General features: G+C 44.2%; 1 protein-coding gene across 5 annotated transcripts in view; it reads right to left on the bottom strand.

The window, feature by feature from the left end:
• MUC13 (mucin 13, cell surface associated) overlaps positions 1-12,100 on the bottom strand; it is a 29,191-nt gene extending 17,091 nt beyond the window's left edge. Inside the window, exons 1-4 of one of the 5 annotated variants that reach the window (XM_081832525.1) lie at positions 11,966-12,083; positions 6,991-7,205; positions 4,222-4,902; positions 735-857 (exon numbers count right to left, since the gene is read on the bottom strand). In XM_081832525.1, the coding sequence (XP_081688651.1) occupies positions 735-857; positions 4,222-4,902; positions 6,991-7,042 (856 nt within the window). In that variant the 5' untranslated portion in view covers positions 7,043-7,205; positions 11,966-12,083. Of the gene's footprint in view, positions 1-734; positions 858-4,221; positions 4,903-6,990; positions 7,206-11,430 lie in introns of all 5 variants that reach the window. The other 4 variants (XM_081832534.1, XM_081832516.1, XM_081832511.1 and 1 more) reach the window with 4 other exon arrangements.
• Positions 12,101-19,128: the final 7,028 nt, after the last annotated feature.

Raw genomic sequence — 19,128 nt, 5'->3', positions numbered from 1 at the left:
AACCCAACACAACCATTTTTGTTTTGGTATATTTCTCCTAGTTCTTTTCTTCCATACATAGTTTACATTGTCATAATGCCATGAGTCTTCTTTATCTTTGTTACATAATAAGCATTTTTCCAAGTAATTACCTAGTCTTCATATCTATCTATCTATCTATCTATCTATCTATCTATCTATCTATTTGAGTAGGCTCCACGCCCAATGTGGGGCTTGAATTCATGACCCTGAGATCAAGAATTGCATCTCTACCGACTGAGCCGGGTGTCCTCCCCATAACTATTATTTTTTCTTTAAATAACTATTACTTTTAGAGGCTGCATAATATTCTATGAAAAATGTGTTATCTTCATTGATAGTCATTTTTTGGTTTTCACGCTCTTGATTATTTAAAAGTAAAAAAGTTTGCAGCAAACATCTTTATGCACAAACCTTTCTATTATTTGGGGTCATTTACTTAGATCCCCAGAAATGAGATTATTAGTGCTGAAATATGAACACCTGTTAGGCTTTTGGAATATCCCTGTGGTCCCTCTAGTTTCCACTGAGATAAAGCAGGAGCCTTTGTTGCCTATAAATTATCTTCTACCTCTACTAAACCAACTGAGTCACCCAGGTGCCCCAAATCCTCTACCTCTACCATTCTGGAGGCTCTTTTTTGACATTACTTTGCATTTTCTGTTCTACTTTAGGTCTGAAATGCAGCTCTGCAGGGTTCATCCCTTGTAACTCACCTTTTTTGCATGTGGAAGAGTTATAGTAATATCCTAATGTACACAGGCAAAAATGGGTATCATTCAGGGTAACACATGAAGAACCACCTTTACAGGGAGTTCCTTGGCAAGGATTGCTGGGAACTGAGAGAGAGGAAAAAGAGATTAAAAATCCACAGAATGACAACAGATGACACCGAGAAACATACTTTAAAATCTTCATGCCTCCCTCCTGGGCACGTTCTAGTCTTTGGTTGAAGAGCATATGCCTCTACAGAGTCTGTTGTGGAAATTCTGGAGCCAGGTGCTTATCAACAGTAAAGGCAGAGGTTGGTGGGTAAGAGTCTGCTCGGAGAGACAGCTGTCTCCTAATTCCATCTTCAGCATCTTTGGATCACAAGGATCCTTGAGAACCTTGATATCTGGTCCTCTAACACCAGGTAGGGCTTCCTAGTACCATTTGAAAGAGAGCGTCCTATTTTTCTAGGGAATTATGAGTAACTGTCTTATAGGGACAGGCAGGAAGCCCCCAATAGAAAGGAGGTATTTTTTTGGGGTTAGCATACAAGGCATACAGATACAAGAAGGAAAGGGATGGTAAGGGACCCTGCAGATAGAAAGTTTGCAGAGGAAGTGATGAGGGCACACTCCACCCCCTGGCTTTCTGAATGGATGACTTGAATGGATGGTGAGAATTATATTGCAGTGGTTTCTCCATCATTGGTTGGTGCTCTCAGACCAGGCATCTTTCCTCTCTCTGGAGAAGTGGTAGGACTGGGGAGTGGAGTTAGGTCAAAGGAAAATGGTTGTCTTGGCTGGCCATTTTCTCCATCTCTGTCAAATGAAATGATTCTGGGCTTTGATTTCAGAAAAGATGGAGTGACTGATCAAGAGGTGTTAATGTTCTTATGAACCTATAGGTAGGAACTGTTGATTTTTTTAAAAGCTATATATAAGGTACAATGTGTCAAGCATCCTCCCTTTTGTGATAAAATGAGGAGAATAGGCACAAACATACAAATATGTATGCTTGTATTTGCACACATTCCTCTGGAGATAGATATGAGAAACTGGCTATAGAAGTTGCCTCTGGGGAAGGGAACAGGAGTCTGGGTCCTAGGGGTGTAGGATAGGAGGGAGATTTAGTGCTTACTGCATATACTTTTGCCCTGTTTAAGCTTCTTTCCTTCCATAACTGTGGGTCTAATGTACTTTTATTTAAAAAAAAAAATTCAAAAATAAAATAGGGCTGATGAGGATACGGAGTAACAGGAATGCTCATACTGGTGGGAAAACCAAATGGTACAGCCACGTTGGAAGACAGTCTGGCAGTTTCTTACAAAACCACACACACTCTTACCATAGGATCCAGCAAGCGCACTCCTTGGTATTTACCCAAAGGAGTTGAAAACATGTGCATTCAAAACCTGCACAGGAATATTTATGGCAGCTTTATTCATAATTGCCAAAACTTAGAAGCAACCAAGATGTTCTTCAGTAGGTGATATGGATAAAACCATGGTACATTCAGACAGTGGATTATTATTCAGAGTTAAAAAGAAATGAGCCATCAAGCCATGAAAAGGTATGGAGGAATCTTAAATGTATATACTGAGTGAAAGGAGCCAACCTGGAAAGACTAACATATGAGTCCAACTACATGACATTCTGGAAAGACAAAACCATGGCAATAGTGAAAAATCACTGGTTGCCAGGAGTGGGGGGTGGGTAGGGGATGAATAAGCAGAGCACAGTCAATTGGTAGAGCAGTGAAAGTATTCTATGATACCGTATAATGGATGCATGTCATTATACATTTGTCCAAACCCACAGAATGTGCAGCAGCAATGGGGAGCCTTAGCATAGCCTGTGGACCTTGGGTGATGATGCTGTGTCAGTGAAGGTTCATCAGTTGTCACAATGTACCCTCTGGTGAGGGATGTTGATAATGCGGGAGGCTAGCCTCAGCTGTAAGTAAGCAAGGATGGTTTGGAAAATCCCAGGGAAGACACTGAGTCAACTCTACTCAGGATACACCAGACAAGTAACTCCTGGTAGGCTTTCTCTCCCGCAGTGAAGGACAGACCTGCCTGCTGGTTCTGTGTGCCAGGAATAAAGGCACAAGATAGTACAGCTGGAAGGGATTTTGGTGCCTATTTAGTTCAGCCACATTATTACGGCCGGGGAAGTTGAAGCCGAGAGAGAAGTGACTTGCCCCCTCCCCACAGTGAGCTAGTGGTCGGGCCAGAACACAAGGCGGCTGCCTGCCTTACTCTGGGAGAATGTCTGGGGAAGCAGGAATGGCTTAGAAAAGTTCTCTTTCCTGACTCCAGTAGAGCTGGCTGTGCAGCTGGGCCCCAGGTGGCCTAGCCTTCAGCGTGGGCCCTTCAAACATGAAAGCAGACTGGGACCCAGGTGTTCTGTACAGGCTCTGGTTCCACTTGCTTAATCGTCCATCTCTGAGATCTATCAAAGAACATGGGCGGAAACCAGAAGAAGTCAGTGTAGGGGGACATCAGCTTGCTCTTTGACCTTGGGCAAGTTGCTACCCTTGCTGGGCCTCAGTTTCCCTGAAAATGACAGGGTTTATGTAGACCCTTCAAGCCTAGATCTGAGGATTATTTTAGACCAGGGGTTGGGAAACTATGACTCAAATCTGGCTAGTCTTCAGTTTTTGTAAATAGCGTTTTACTGGTATACCGCCAGGCTCATTCCTGTGTATGTTGACCATGACTGCTTTCATGTTAAAATGGCAGAGGGGAGTAGTCACAACAGAACCCCTATTGTGGCCCGCAAAACCTAAAATATTTATTAGTTTGCCTTTACCGATAAAGTTGGCTGACCCCTATTCTAGACCAAACTTTGGGAAATGAGGCAAGTGGTTTCAATAATTTTGGCTTGAGGTCAATTGCCATCTCTTAGTATTCCCGAAACATCTGTCCTTTGGACAACGGCCCCCCTCCATGTCCAGGACTGTTTGAGCACTGCTGTTGTTTGGCTCTTTATCCCTCAGGCTCAAATTCCATGAATTAACTCAAACTCCAAACTGTGATCGGCCACCATCGTGATGTTCCATTTTTCACTAACATTGTTAAGGAGTCAGGGCAGAACTGACTCCTTCCTTAGGTAGATCAGTGAGCTAGACCAGTGGGGCTGGCGAGACAGTGCTTGTTTGGACCTCAGAGAAGCTGAAACGATTTCTAAAAATCCCCTGGAGAGGTAGCTTGCATGATGTCCACATTCATAAAAACATTCCACATCTAGCTTGAAGTGGCACAGGTGGGAAGGAAAGGAGAACAGAATGAAACCACGGGTTTTCTTTTAGGGTCTCTGCCATCACTACTAGCCTTTGTGACTCAGTTTTTTAATTCCAGGGGTTCATAGTCAAAGAAACCTTGGGTGTTTTGATACCCACTTCCCTCCGCCAGCAGAACACACTTACCTACCATCCTCCACAACGCCCTGACTCCACAAGTAAGCAGTCTTTGAGGGAAGGAATCGCTCTTACCTGGGGGACGGGAGTTTGTGGTGCTGATCTTGGACGAAGTGACCTTGTCAGGAGTCACTGGAGTAACAGCCTCTGAGGAATAAGTTTGCGTGATTGGGGTGACGGTCGATCCATTATTGCTCATTTGTGTTGTTGGAGAAGGAGCAGTTGAGCTTGAGTTACCACTTACAGGTGAGGTGGTCCTAGCGGTGGTGTTACCTATAGGTGATGTTTTTGCAACTGTGCTTGATTTACTTTCTGTAGACGTGACAGTGGAGGCTGGAACTGTACTTGATACAGAAACTGAAGTAGGTGGGGTTGTGGTGGTGGTGGAAGCAGATGAAGCTGGTGCGGTGGGAGTAGTAGATGGGGTTGTGGTGGGAGTAGTAGATGGGGTTGTGGTGGGAGCAGTAGATGGGGTTGTGGTGGGAGCAGTAGATGGGGTTGTGGTGGGAGCAGTAGATGGGGTTGTGGTGGGAGCAGTAGATGGGGTTGTGGTGGGAGCAGTAGATGGGGTTGTGGTGGGAGTAGTAGATGGGGTTGTGGTGGGAGCAGTAGATGGGGTTGTGGTGGGAGTAGTAGATGGGGTTGTGGTGGGAGCAGTAGATGGGGTTGTGGTGGGAGTAGTAGATGGGGTTGTGGTGGTGGGAGCAGCTTTACTGGTTGTGGCAGGACTACTGGCAGTCATGCTTGACTGGGTTGCTGGGGGAACAGAGATATCAAGTTTCAGAAGACAGAACATTTTCAACACATAATGGCAATTGCTATTATTTAAAACTAGTTAGTACCCAATCATTCTTTTCTGAAAAACAAATACAGTTGACTACATTAAAAATGAAAGTGCGCGGGGCACCTGGGTGGCTCTGTCGGTTAAGCGTCTGCCTTCAGCTCAGGTCACGATCCCAGGGTCCTGGGACGGAGCCCCGCGTCGGGCTCCCTGCTCAGCGGGGAGCCTGCTTCTCCCTCAGCCTGCCCCTCCCCCTGCTTGTACTCTCTCTCTCTGACAAATAAATAAAATTAAAAATTAAACAGACAAAACCGGAAAAGTGTTACTGCAATCTGTTACAAAAAGCTAATATGTATGAAGATGACTACCAAGAAGTAACATTGCTTCTGCCTGCAGTTGCAGAACTGTATGAATCTGGGTTTAATACTCCTGAGTAGTCCTCTGTGAGGACAACTGAAAGCGCCAGCAGGGGGCGCTGTTATGACCTGAAAGTGGCCTCCTTTTGTCTTTACAGTTTAAGGCAATTGTCCTCATTTCCCATTTATATCGCATTTTAGGGAGGGTTGGGAAAGGGGTGTGTTTAAAAGAATGATGAAATAAAAATACTTAGGTAAGTGTGTATTAAACTTCCCCAATTTTTTTTCTAGTGTTATTTACCCATTAATAATTTTAGACACATTACTTTTTTAAAGAGTAAAATGAAGAGAGAGATGATCTTTGCCCTAAGGGCTACGGTGATCATCAGAGTTGCCTTTTTTCAACTCTTAGGAACCCTTGGACACATGGCGTAGTAAACACTTAGTGGTCCAGTGATTAGTCTTCTAGAACCCTTCATTGTCTCAAAGAACTCTGACACTGACAACCAGTTTAAAAAAATATTAAATGCTTTAGTGAGGGAAAAAAAAAAGTTTTAGGGGCGCCTGGGTGGCTCAGTTGGTTAAGCGACTGCCTTCGGCTCAGGTCATGATCCTGGAGTCCCTGGATCGAGTCCCGCATCGGGCTCCCTGCTCGGCAGGGAGTCTGCTTCTCCCTCTGACCTCCCCCCTCTCATGTGCTTGCTCTCTCTCATTCTCTCTCTCTCTCAAATAAATAAATAAAATCTTTAAAAAAAAAAAAAGTTTTAGTGAGGAAGCAATTCCTAAACCCTCAGATATTTAAAAAACAAAACAAACAAACAAACAAAAACCCGCTGATGGCCCCTGGGTCTGTGAGCCCCAGGCTGGCAGAATCTGGCTCTTCACCTTCAACAGGGCCTGGCTCAAATAATCATTAAAGGTTGAAGAGATAAACAATTGCTCTTCCAGGAGCAAGAAAACAGTTCACCAGCGCATCATCTTGACCTAGTTCCGCTTCTCTTTCATCTAACAAGGGCTTACCCTGTGCCAGATAGTAACCGTGAAATTGATACGAGCATCCACATTTGACAGAAGAGCCCACCAATACCCAGAGGGGTTTAGGGATTTGCCCAGAGGTAAGCCTTAATTCCCATGTGGAAGGGGACAAAAGACTCTTGATGCTAGAACCAGAGATTAAACCAGGCCCTTTGGGGGCCAAAGGAAGGGCTACTGGGCACCAGGCCCTTGAAACCTACTGATCTGTTCTTGTATGGCCTGAGGAACTCTGGAGGACAAATCTCTGACTTGCTGAACCCCACATCCCGTAGTCCAGAGGCCCCTTGACTTCTGCTCTGTCTTCCTTCACCACAGACTGAAATGCCATACGTCTCTGAACAGAGTCAGAAAATAGCCTGCTGGGCCATGGAACTGGTACCTTAAGCCTGCTGGTTCTATCTCCAAGACAGCAAACATGATTAAAAGAATTAAAAATTGTAAAATGTTGGGCGCCTGGGTGGCTCAGTCGGTTAAGTGTTTGCCTTTGGCTCAGGTCATGATCCCAGGGTCCGGCATCGGGCTCTCTGCTCAGCAGGGAGTCGGCTTCTCCCTTCCCTCTGCCCCTCCCCCCTTGTTATGCCTGCACACTCTCTCTCTCTCAAATAAAATCTTAAATAAAATAAAATGTAAAAATAGCAATCATTTAAGAAAAATTGTAAAATGTTTTCTTACCTAAGGTTACAAAAATGAGGCTGAGAAGAGTGAGGTGAGCAAGGTCTTTCATTTTAGATGTTCTTACTGGGCAATCCAAGGAGGAAATGACTTCCCCTCAACCGTCTTTAGTTTTAACTCGCTTTTGGGTACAAAGTCCAGTCATTAACTGACGTCAGCCAGCCAGAGGCAATTACTTGTTAGGGTTTGGTCCTATACCACGGTTCTCTTCTGAGCTTTTGAGATAAAAGAAGTGGGCCTGGCCTTAGAGAGTATTTTTCTGTTCAAAATATTCTATCCAAATTATTACAGTCCAAAATAGCTCAAAACAGCCTAAACATCCTTGGGAGGTTGTGTGGGGTGGGGGTGGGGGAGTAGTTAATCTCTTTATATCCCAAATGTCCCTGGGCCACCATCTGTTAGGAGGTCACCATTCCTTTGAACACCCAATGAGAACTCTGTGCTCCACTCCCCGCCATTTGAGTGTGGAGATGCCGTTTCCTCCTGCTATAGCTCCAAGAATCCCAGGGGAACTCTACTGTGGTTCCCCACACTGTGGCCTAGCTTTTGGGCAGCCTCCCTGATGGTCACTTCGAGCAACTTTGTAATGCTGTCTCCAGGCTTCCATGGCTCTCCACATAGCACTTCACCTGGACATGGCCCCCCCCATTCATGCCCTCAAACATAGTCAATCTCCAACTGTAGCATTTAGCCTAACTTTACCGAAGGCTTGTGGTTGACAGCTCAGGGAGTGGGAAATGCAGTGCAGAGAAAGGAAAAACTTAAAAACAGTTGACTACTTGTCTTCACTCCTGGTTGTTCGCTGGCCTGGCTGCCTGCTCCCCACTCCTCTACTCACCTCTTGTCCCCAAACCCCTGAGAACCCCTGACTTCTCGCCACATTTCAGGAACCAGCGCCGTCACTCTTTTTTTTCTTTCAAAGATTTTATTTATTAATTTGACAGAGAGAGACACAGCGAGAGAGGGAACACAAGCAGAAGCAGAAGCAGGCTGCTACGGAGCAGGGAGCCCGATGCGGGGCTCGATCCCAGGACCCTGGGATCATGACCTGAGCCGAAGGCAGACGCTTAGTGACTGAGCCACCCCAGGGCCCCTGAAGTAGGGGCTTCTTAACCCAGGCCTCCCTCCCTACAACTGAGAACACCAGCTCCCCCAGGGTCTGGCCCCAGCCAGAGGGATGAGTCCAGTCACTCCTCGTGAATATTAGCCAGAGTTTTACCTCAGACCTCAGTGAAGACAAATTTTTTTATGTTATTACACAGAAGGTTACTTCTTTGCTGTCCCAAAAGTCTCCACTCGGGAATAGGATTTCGGGTTTGCTCTTATATAGCCAAGAGGCCCATTTAAATATTTTTCCCAAACAAAGAAGGCCCATGCTGTTACTCTCAGCTGGAAGGATTCCTGGCACCAGAAGTTAAATCAAAGCCTCTTTTACACCTTTTCTTTTTTCTTTTTAAATTTGCTTTATTGAGTTAGGTCTAATTTACATCAATAAACGAATCCATTTAAAGTGTAAAACTGAGTTTTGATAGATGTATATACATGTGAAACCACCATTATAATCACGATACAGAACATTTCTATCACACCCAAAAATTTCCTCTTGCCCCTTTGCAGCCCATTCCTCCCTCCACCCCCAACCCCAGGCAACGACAGACCTACTTTTTGTCACTAGAGATTAGTTTGCTTTTTCTAGAACTGTATATAAATGGAGTCATAGGATATGTACTATTCTATGTCTGAATCTCCCCCTTAGTACAATGATTTCAAAATTCATCCATACTGCTGTGTATATCAGTCCTTTCTTTTACAACTTTATTGAGGTATAATTTATGTAAAGTAAACCACACATATTTAAAGTCATGATATGGGCATACACCTATGAAATGATGATCATAGTCAAGATATCAAACATTCTCATAATCCCCAAAAGTTTTGTGCCTATCCATCCACACATCCCCAGTCTGAGGTAACCACACATCTGCTTTCTGTCACTATAGATTAGTTTGCATTTTCTAGAATTTTATATAAATGGAATCATACAGATGTACTGGGTTTGGGAATTTTTATTTTTTGGTCTGGCTTCTTTCACTCAGCATAATTATTTTGAGATTCATCCATGTTGTTGTTTCAATAGTTTGTACATATAATTCTTCATTCATTTGAAAGTATTTCCTTAGGATAAAGTCCCAGAAGTAAATTTCTCAGGCAGAGGGTCATTTTTTATGTTATTTCTCAGTGAAAAAACCCATTTTAAAAGATTTTATTTATTTATTTGAGAAAGAGTGAAGGAGAGAGAGAGAAAGTATGGGGGGGAAGGGTCAGAGGGAGAAGCAGGCTCCCCACTGAGCAGGGAGCCTGATGCGGGGCTCCATCCCAGGACTCTGGGATCATGACCTGAGCCAAAGGCAGACACTTAACCAACTGAGCCACCCAGGCGCCCCCAAAAACCATTTTTTATAGCTCTTAATATCTGTTGCTGAATTTCCGTTTGAAGGGAATATAGCCTTTGTAAGTTTATGAAATTATCTGCACCCTCACCAGAACTGGATATTATCCATGCAAGCATTTTTAAAGATGTAGAGTGTTATTTCATTTTGTTTTCCTAGTAGCATGTCTTTGAAATGAGTGAAGAGTATTTTCCCCACATTGCTTTATGAATTTTATTTTCTCTTTTATAAATCCATTCGATTATGACAACCAACTTTTGGAAAATAAGTTATCCAAACACACTGTGAATCTGAAGACCCAGGACTATACCTCATTTACTTTGCATTCCCTGGCCCCTGCACCTCGAGCAAACTGAATGGCATTTGCCCATTCTTTCCTTTATTCCATAAATGTTTACCAAGCACCTGCCAGGTACCAGCCGCTCTGCTGGGCACAGAGGAGTGAACAAAGCAAGAAAGCTCTCGTGGACGGTGGGCAACAGGCAACCAAACCAACATTGTGAGGAAGGTCCTGGAGGAAATGAACAGGAGGCCTGTGGTCAGGTGGGGAGAGTAGCTCCTTTAGTGGAGACCACCAAGAACCCTCCTTGCCTTATCCTGCTTCAGTGCTCCCCCGACTTCTGCTGTCACGCTTGGAATAAAATCCACATTCCCTGGGGGATCAGGCCCCGGTCTGCCTCTCTGACATCACCACTCCATTATCTATCTTCTGGAATTAAGCTCTTGGAGGAGCTAGATGGAGGGGCTTTCTCCAGGAAGTAGCTTGACCTCTCACCTGCTGGCAGAAAGGTGCAAGGGCGAGGTTCCAGGCAGGTGCGGAAACTCCCTCTCCGCCCAAAGACACTGTAATCCTGCTGTCGTCAGAGAGGAGTGAGCACTTCTAGAGATTATAACACTGCTCTTAGGAGTGCTAGCACCGGGCCCCGCGTTGTTGCTCTTCCAGGGAAAACCCGCCATCAACAGAAGGAAGTATGTGAGCACCTGTGTGGGGGTTGCGGTGGTTTCTGGTTTGTACCTGTCAGCCTCCCCAGCCCATTGACTCCTAAGATGAGAGACGACTGGATGAGAGCAGGGCCCCCCAAAGTGTTCCCCGGACCATGACTTGGGAACTTGTTAGAAATGGACATTTCTAGCCGCAGCCCGGACTTACTGCATCGGCTGTCTGTGTTTTAACAAGACCCCAGGTAACTCTGATGTGTGTGTGCTCAGGTGTGATGGCCAGTCTGCCCGTGGCACACAAGATGATTTTAAGTGGTCTGTGGTCACCATTAGAAAACACTGATTCCCGGGCGCCTGGGTGGCTCAGTCGTTAAGCGTCTGCCTTCGGCTCGGGTCATGATCCCAAGGTCCTGCGATCGAGTCCCACATCGGGCTCCCTGCTCCGCGGGAAGCCTGCTTCTCCCTCTCCCACTCCCCCTGCTTGTGTTCCTGCTCTCACTATCTGTCTCTCTGTCAAATAAATAAATAAAATCTCTAAAAAAAAAAAAAAAAAGAAAACACTGATTCCCTTGGAGGGGGAAAGTACTTGCCTTTTCAAATGTGGTTTGGTCATTGTGATTACACCAGGAGAAGATCACATTTACTGCCACTGTATCTAACTGTGCTCTGATGCTTGCGTATTTCCCTTTACAAGGAAGACAGAGCAACCCCAGGCGCTGAGTCTTTGGCAGAGAGAGCCACCCAGAACCCACTAACACTTTATTTTTATTGTATTTATTTTATGGTGACTTAATATTTATGGTAAAGGAAACTAGTTTTTTTTATCTGAGGTGATGATGTAAAGTTCAATTTAAAAGTAAATTCATTTGGGCGCCTGGGTGGCTCAGATGGTTAAGCGTCTGCCTTCAGCTCAGGTCATGATCCCAGGGTCCTGGGATCGAGTCCCGCATCGGGCTCTCTGCTCCTTGGGAGCCTGCTTCTCCCTCTGCCTCTCTCTGTCTCTCATGAATAAATAAATAAAATCTTTAAAAAAAAAAGAAAAAGGACATACCCCAACTTCTGGAAAAGATGGCAGAGTAGGAGGATCCTGAGCCCATCTCGTCCCATAGACACGCTGAGATTACAGCCAGATTAGTGCAACTAACTCTGAAAACAACCCAAAGACCGGCAGAACAGACTTTCCGCAGTGAACTGTAGAGAGGCCACATCAAGAAGGGTAGGAGGGGCAGAGACAGGTCGGGAACCAAACCCCAGCAGGACTAACCACAAGCTGGAGGGATACAAGCACGGCAATGCGAGACGATCAGACACCACCCTGGGCATGGGAGACCTACACTGGGAAGACGGGTTCCCATAACATTTGACTTTAAAACCAGTGGGGCTTAACTTTTCAAGTATTATAATAATCAGGGCTTAACTTTGGGTACTTTAAAACTCAGTGGGCTTAGCTCTGGGAGAGCTGAGGGCGAGAGGAAACGGAGTCCCTGCCCTTTAAGAGCCAGCATAACAACCCCACCGAGATATAGCAGAGAAGCAGCAGTCTGAACAGTGCCCAGGGTCTATGTGAAGGAGATTTATTTACTAACCTCAGAACGGCTGCTGGAGGGGCAGGGTTCTTGAGGAGCTTTCTCCAAGAACTAAACAGCTGAAGGCACCTTTCCCCTCTCCAACCTCCAGCCTGGACAGCAGGACACTTGCAGAACCAGCAGCAACACTCTCCACCACCTGGCCAGCACCGTGCGCCCCACCCCCAGGGTCTCCTGCAGAGCCGCCCCACCCAACTTGCACCACTCAGCAGAAGTCCCTCCAAAGCAGCTCCTGCCCTGGAGTGGGGAAGATGACGACACACACCAGTGTGCCTGCAGTCCCAGCAGCCAAACTCACATGTTAGGCCACAAAACAAGTCTCAATAAATTAAAGATTGAGATCCTATCATGTATCTTTCTGACCACAGCAGTAGGAAGCTAGAAATCAATCACAAGAAAAAACGTGGAAAGACCACAAATACCTGGAGGGTAAATAACATGCTACTAAACAATGAATGGGTCAACCAAGAAATCAAAGAGGAAATCAAGAATTAAAAATAGAATTACCGTATGATTCAGTAATTCCACTACTGGGTATTTACCTAAAGACATGAAAACACTAATTTGAAAAGATAAATGCACCCCTATGTTTATTGCAGCATTATTTACAATAGCCAAGATATGGAAGCAACTCTAGTGTCCATCCATAGATGAATGGAGAAAGAAGATATGGTATATATATATGATATATACGCAATGGAATATTATTTGGCCATAAAAAAAGGGTGAGATCTTGCCATTTGCAACAACATGGATGGACCTAGAGGGTATTGTGCTAAGTAAAATAAGTCAGTCATAGACAAATACTATATGACTTCACTCATATGTGGAATTTAAGAAACAAAACAAAGAACAAACAAAGAAAAAAAAAAAGAGACAAACCAGGAAACAGACTTGTAACTACAGCAAACAGACTGATGGTTACCAGCGGGGAGGCTGGTGGGGGGATGGGTGAAGGAGGTGATGGGGATTAAAGAGAACATTTACCTTGATGAGCACTGGGTGATGTATAGAATTGTTGAATCTATATTGTATACCTGAAACTAATATAACACTGTATGTTAATTATACTTCAATAAAAAAAGAAAGAAAAGAAAATGGACATATCCCTTGACCAGCAATTCCATTCTAGGAATTTGTCCTAAGGAAATAGTTAGACATGTGCTCAAAGACATTTGCACAAGGATGTATCACCATTATTTTTCAAAGAAAAAATGTAAAACGGGGCACCTGGGTGGCTCAGTTAGTTAAGTGTCTGCCTTTGCCTCAGGTCTTGATCTCAGCGTCCTGGGATTGAGCCCCCTGTCAGGCTCCCTGCTCAGTGGGGAGTCTGCTTCTCCTTCTCCCTCTACCCCCGCCCCCCACTCATGTTCTCCTCTCTCAAATAAGTAAATAAAATCTTAAAAAAAAAAAAAGCAAAACTATATAAATGTCCAAAAGCTGAACTTGGTTTAAACAAGTTTGGGGGGGCACCTGGGTGGCTCAGTCGTTAAGCGTCTGCCTTCGACTGGGGTCATGATCCCAGGGTACTGGGATCGAGCCCCACATCAGGCTCCCTGCTCAGCAGGAAGCCTGCTTCTCCCTCTCCCACTCCCCCTGCTTGTGTTCCCTCTTTCGCTGTCTCTGTCAAATAAATAAATCAATCTTTAAAAAAAAAAAAGTTTGGTAAATTCTTGAGAAAAATATTGTGTAGTCATCAACACAAAGGAAAATTTCAACAATACTGTTATTTTTACTAAGTGTGAATAAACTACAAAATAACATATACGGGGAAGTATTGGACTTAGGTTCCACCAGGCAGTATTGAGTTTACATTATTTCCTTCATTCACCAAATACTTTGAGTATCTTTTTTTTTTTTTTAAGATTTTATTTATTTATTTGACAGAGAGAGACACAGCGAGAGAGGGAACACAAGCAGGGGAAGTGGGAGAGGGAGAAGCAGGCTTCCTGCGGAGCAGGGAGCCCGATGTGGGGCTCGATCCCAGGACCCTGGGATCATGACCTGAGCCGAAGGCAGACGCTTAACAGACTGAGCCACCCAGGCGCCCCCACTTTAAGAGTATCTTTACGTGCCAGACACTGTCCCAGGCTCTAAGGTTATAGTGATGAACTGAAATGAGCATTTCTGAGATAACTGTGCAAAGTGCTCTGATGGACATATTCAGGATGTGGTGGGAGTGTGTATAATGGAAGAGCTCACCTCGAAACCCAGTAAGTGCGACACCCGGCAGAAGCCAGCACCCAGCCCTCCCCTGGCCGACTTTCTTCCGGGGTGTGAAAATGAAAGAGGCCTCATTTAAAACCGAGCTGGGAAGCCCTGAAGGGGTGCTCTCACGCATGTACCATTCCTAGCAGCCTATATAACCAGCAGGAAGAAGGAAGATCATTCTTATCTTGAAAAGGGAGGACAGCTTTTCACATAGGAATTTTATCACCTGCTTTTAAGGAAAAGAAGGAAGATCCCTGCCCCAGCTACAACACTAACCACGCAGCCAATGAGAAACGGCCACAACCTCCAACTCTTGTTCTTCTCCAATGAACTTGTGTTCAAAACAACCCTCCCTGATTTCCTCCTAAAAGCTAACAGAAGCTGACCTTCCCTTCCCTTTGTCTCTGGACTTGCCTGCGGTCTGCCGTAGTTTCCAATTCTTCTGTCATTCCTACATACACTCATTTTGCTGGTAAAATAACTGGCTATTTTATTTTTAAGGTTGACAGGGACAAAAATCCCCATTTCTGCCCCACTCAGGGAAGCAGCTGCCTCCCAGGGCAGAACCAGAAACTACTGTCCCTTCTGACCTCCTGCCCCGGTGGCCCTGGTTACTCTCCCCAGAAGGCTGCTAGTGTCTCTGTAAATCATTGGGATGGAGGGTGGGAGGTGGGCAGGGGTCTCTGCAGAACTTCTCTCCAGAAGCCATCTCATCCTGCTGCGTCAAGCTCCCTAGTAATCATCTGCCTGTAAGTATTTGCAGTCCTTTGACAAATATTTCCACGGTTCCCAATAATGCCTTCTCAGAGGGTCAAGTAAATGTGTGGGTTTGTGAACTGAAAAACTACCGGTGGGGCACAATCTCTGGGAGCCTTTTCTCCTCTGAGGAAAACTAAGTTTTAGTGGCAACACCCTGGTAGGCTCTCAGAGCTGGGTTCCCAGGGTGGTGTCTCCACATGGACCCAGCATGGAGTGGTGAGGAAGGTGGTTTTGCCCAGCACCTCATCTCAGAGAATTAAAACGAGCTAGATACACTTTACAGTCAGTAGGATGCAATAATAATAACAAAAAACAAACAATAATTGCAAGTGTTGGTGAAGATGTGAAATCCGAACCCTCGTATACCGCTGGTAGAAATGCAAAATTGGGGGCGCCTGGGTGGCTCAGTCGTTAAGCGTCTGCCTTCGGCTCAGGTCATGGTCCCAGGGTCCTGGGATCAAGCCCCGCATCGGGCTCCCTGCTCGGCGGGAAGCCTGCTTCTCCCTCTCCCACTCCCCCTGCTTGTGTTCCTGCTCTCGCTGTGTCTCTCTCTGTCAAATAAATAAATAAAATCTTTAAAAAAAAAAAAAAGAAATGCAAAATTGGTGCAGCCACTTTGGAAAACAGTCTGATGATTCCTCAGAGTTAGACGTAAGTTACCATGTGACCCAGCAATTCTCCTTCTCGGTGTATTCCCAAGAGAAATGACAATATGTCCACACAAAAACTTACACATGAATGCTCATTATTCATAACAGCCAAAAGGCAGAAAGAGCTCAATGTCCATCAGCTGATGAATAAACAAAATTGGTATATCCATACAATGGAATATTGTTCTGTCATAAAAAAGAGGTACTGATACATGCGACCATGTGGATAAAGCTTGAAAATATTATGCTGAGGGCGCCTGGATGGCTCAGTTGGTTAAGCGACTGCCTTCGGCTCAGGTCATGATCCTGGAGTCCCGGGATCGAGTCCCGTATCGGGCTCCTTGCTCAGCAGGGGGTCTGCTTCTCCCTCTGACCCTCCTCCCTCTCATGCTCTCTCTCATCCTCTCTCTCTCAAATAAATAAAATCTTTAAAAAAAAAAGAAAATATTATGCTGAGTAAAACAAGCCAGTCACAAAAGACCACACATCAGATGATTCCATTTATATTAAATGTCCAGAGCAGGCCAATCTGTGGAGACGGAAAGTGGATTAGTTCTGGCCTAGGGCTGTGGGGGAGGTGGGAGGATTGGAGGATGATGATGAGAAAGTACAGGTTTCTTTCTGGGGTGATGGAAATGTTCTAAAATTGGTTGTGGTGATGCATTGAATTCAATGGGTGAATTGTATGGTATGTAAATTATATCTCAATAAAGCTGCTACCCCCCAAAAAAAAAGAAAGGAAGGAAGAAAACAAAGAAGAAGAAGGAGGAGGAAGAAGAGGAGGAAAAGGAGAAAGAGAAGAAGAAGAACACTTTAAAAAGTGAGCCCAGGGGTGCCTGGGTGGCTTAGTCGGTTAAGCATTTGCCTTCGACTCAGGTCATGATTTCAGGGTCCTGGGATCGAGCCCCACATTGGGCTCTGCACTCAGTGGGGAGTCAGTTTCTCCCTCTCCCTCCACCCCTGCTGATGCTCTCTCTCTCAAATAAATAAACAAAATCTTAAAAAAAATAAAAATAAAAAAATTTGAGAAACAAACAAATAAATTGAGCAGGGGTGGATTAGGTAGAAACTGGCCCAGTGCACTTTTAAAGAGGGCTGTCTGAAAGGACGTTTTATTCACCCACAGATAACCTTTTGTAAGGACCACAATTCGCAATTCTGTATAGTTCAGAAGAGCTATAGAAATATAGCAAGTAGAGGCGCCCGGGTGGCTCAGTCGTTAAGCGTCTGCCTTCGGCTCAGGTCATGATCCCAGGGTCCTGGGATCGAGTCCCACATCGGGCTCCCTGCTCGGCGGGAAGCCTGCTTCTCCCTCTGACCCTCCCCCTGCTTGTGTTCCCTCTCTCGCTGTCTCTCTCTGTCAAATAAATAAATCTTTAAAAAAAAAAAAAAAGATACAACTAATACAAAAGATACCAATGTTTCAGGTTCATTTCATGGTGAAATGAACACATACATCTTAATTTCACTTTCTACTGAAATCCATTAAAATTATATTGAATATATTTTATATATGGGGCGCCTGGGTGGCTCAGTCGTTAAGCGTCTGCCTTCGGCTCAGGTCATCATCTCAGCGTCCTGGGATCGAGCCCCACATCAGGCTCCCTGCTCAGAGGGAAGCCTGCTTCTCCCTCTCCCCCTCCCCCTGCTTGTGTTCCCTCTCTCGCTCTCTGTCAAATAAATAAATAAAATCTTAAAAAAAAAAAAAAAGAAATATAGCTACTAGTGTTAATAAATTCCTTTGAAAAAACACCTACCACATGCCACCATTCTATACACTTTAAACTTATTAACTCAAAACCATTAAGTAGATTTACTACCTTAATAGCCCAGGTGGGACTGTGACTTAGATCAGGCTTAGCAAACACTTTCTAAAAAGAGCTAGATTTTAGGCTTTGTGGGCCAAGAAGCAAAATTGACGATATTATGTAGACATTTACAGAGGAAAGAAAATAAATTTCCAAAATAAATTTTATTGATGAAATTTAAAATATAATAATAATCGAGCACAATTTTTGATAATACTGGTTTACTAATAGAAGAGTGGAATTCTTTGGCGGGGATAAATATTTTGCTTAATTGAGGTTCAAAATCAGGTTCCCAATCATCAAAATTGATCACAAATGTTCAATTGTTAATGCTGATTTATAATGAAATTTTATGTATTTCATTTTGAGAATGTCTGTCCACACAGATAGGTACTGCCAAATGCTGACATCAGCCGGTGAACATGGAATTTTAATTAAGTATATTCATTGCTTGGAAGGCAGTTATAGAATTCTGTTAAATTCTTCTATTGGTGGTTGCCTTTTAGCATGTCCTTATATTATAAATTAATCACTTCCAATTGAAATTTAGGAAGATGCTCTTCTCAATTACGTAATAAAACAGATTTTGGAATATGGAAATTTTCTTCTTGTGATGAAGTCTGAAAAACACCACTGGAATTGTAGTTCAAGTTCAAAAAGTATGTTGGCTACAAATTTGTATGGGAAGGAAGATCTGGCTTCTCATTTTAACTTTCGACCTCGCGGTCAAAACAGCTATACATTACTTGTGAATTATACAACTTTAGTTGTTAAAATGACTTTACCACAGTATAAAATCTGCATGTGAGTGCTGTTTTGCCTTGTGATTATAAGTTGAGTTTATTAGGAGCCATTATTATGTTTTCAGCAAAAGATACCTTCAAAAGCCATTCTTGTTTGATAATAGTGGTTGAGAGTGGTTCTTCTCACTCAGAAAGATTTTAATCTCAGCCCTGCGCTCAAAAACTTCCAATAAAACTTCACAGCTGCTAAGCCGAACTGCTTTATGGTAGGGTAAGTCAGGATACTAGCTTCTGTATCTGATACAAGCAGGGAGCCTGGCTGGCTCAGTCGGAAGAGCATGCGGCTCTTGATCAGGCTTGTGAATTCCAGCCCCACGCTGGCTGTAGAGATTTCTTAAAAATTAAAAAAAAAAAAAAGGTCTTTAAAAAGAGAAATGCAGGGGTGCCTGGCTGGCTCAGTCGGAAGAGCATGCGGCTCTTGATCAGGCTTGTGAATTACAGCCCCACGTTGGGTGTAGAGGTTTCTAAAAATAATAAAAAAAAAAAAAGTCTTTAAAAAGAGAAATGCAGGGGCGCCTGGGTGGCTCAGTTGGTTAAGCGTCTGCCTTCAGCTCTGGTCTCCATTAACCCGGGGTCCTGGAATCGAGCCCGGCATCGGGCAGGATCCCTGCTCAGAGGGGAGCCTGCTTCTCCCTCCCTCACCTGCTCATGCTCTATCTCTTGCTATCTCTTTCTGTCTCTCAAATAAATAAAATCTTAAAAAACAAAGAGAGAAATGCACAAAACCAATGATGGTTAAGTCAACTGATGGCGAATAAAGTTCAATGTTGACATTACTGGTTCCTCAACACATAATATATTGAAATATTGTCCACAGAATACTCATGAATAATACAATGAATTACCGTAAGCTTTATTTTTTTTTATTCTTATGTTAATCCCCATACATTACATCATTAGTTCTAGATGAAGTGTTCCATGATTCATTGTTC

Source organism: Leptonychotes weddellii, chromosome 1, assembly GCF_054177405.1.
Source record: "Leptonychotes weddellii isolate Sample4059 chromosome 1, ASM5417740v2, whole genome shotgun sequence".
In the NCBI taxonomy this organism is placed as follows: domain Eukaryota; kingdom Metazoa; phylum Chordata; class Mammalia; order Carnivora; family Phocidae; genus Leptonychotes; species Leptonychotes weddellii.
This window is presented reverse-complemented; position numbering and strand designations above follow the sequence as displayed.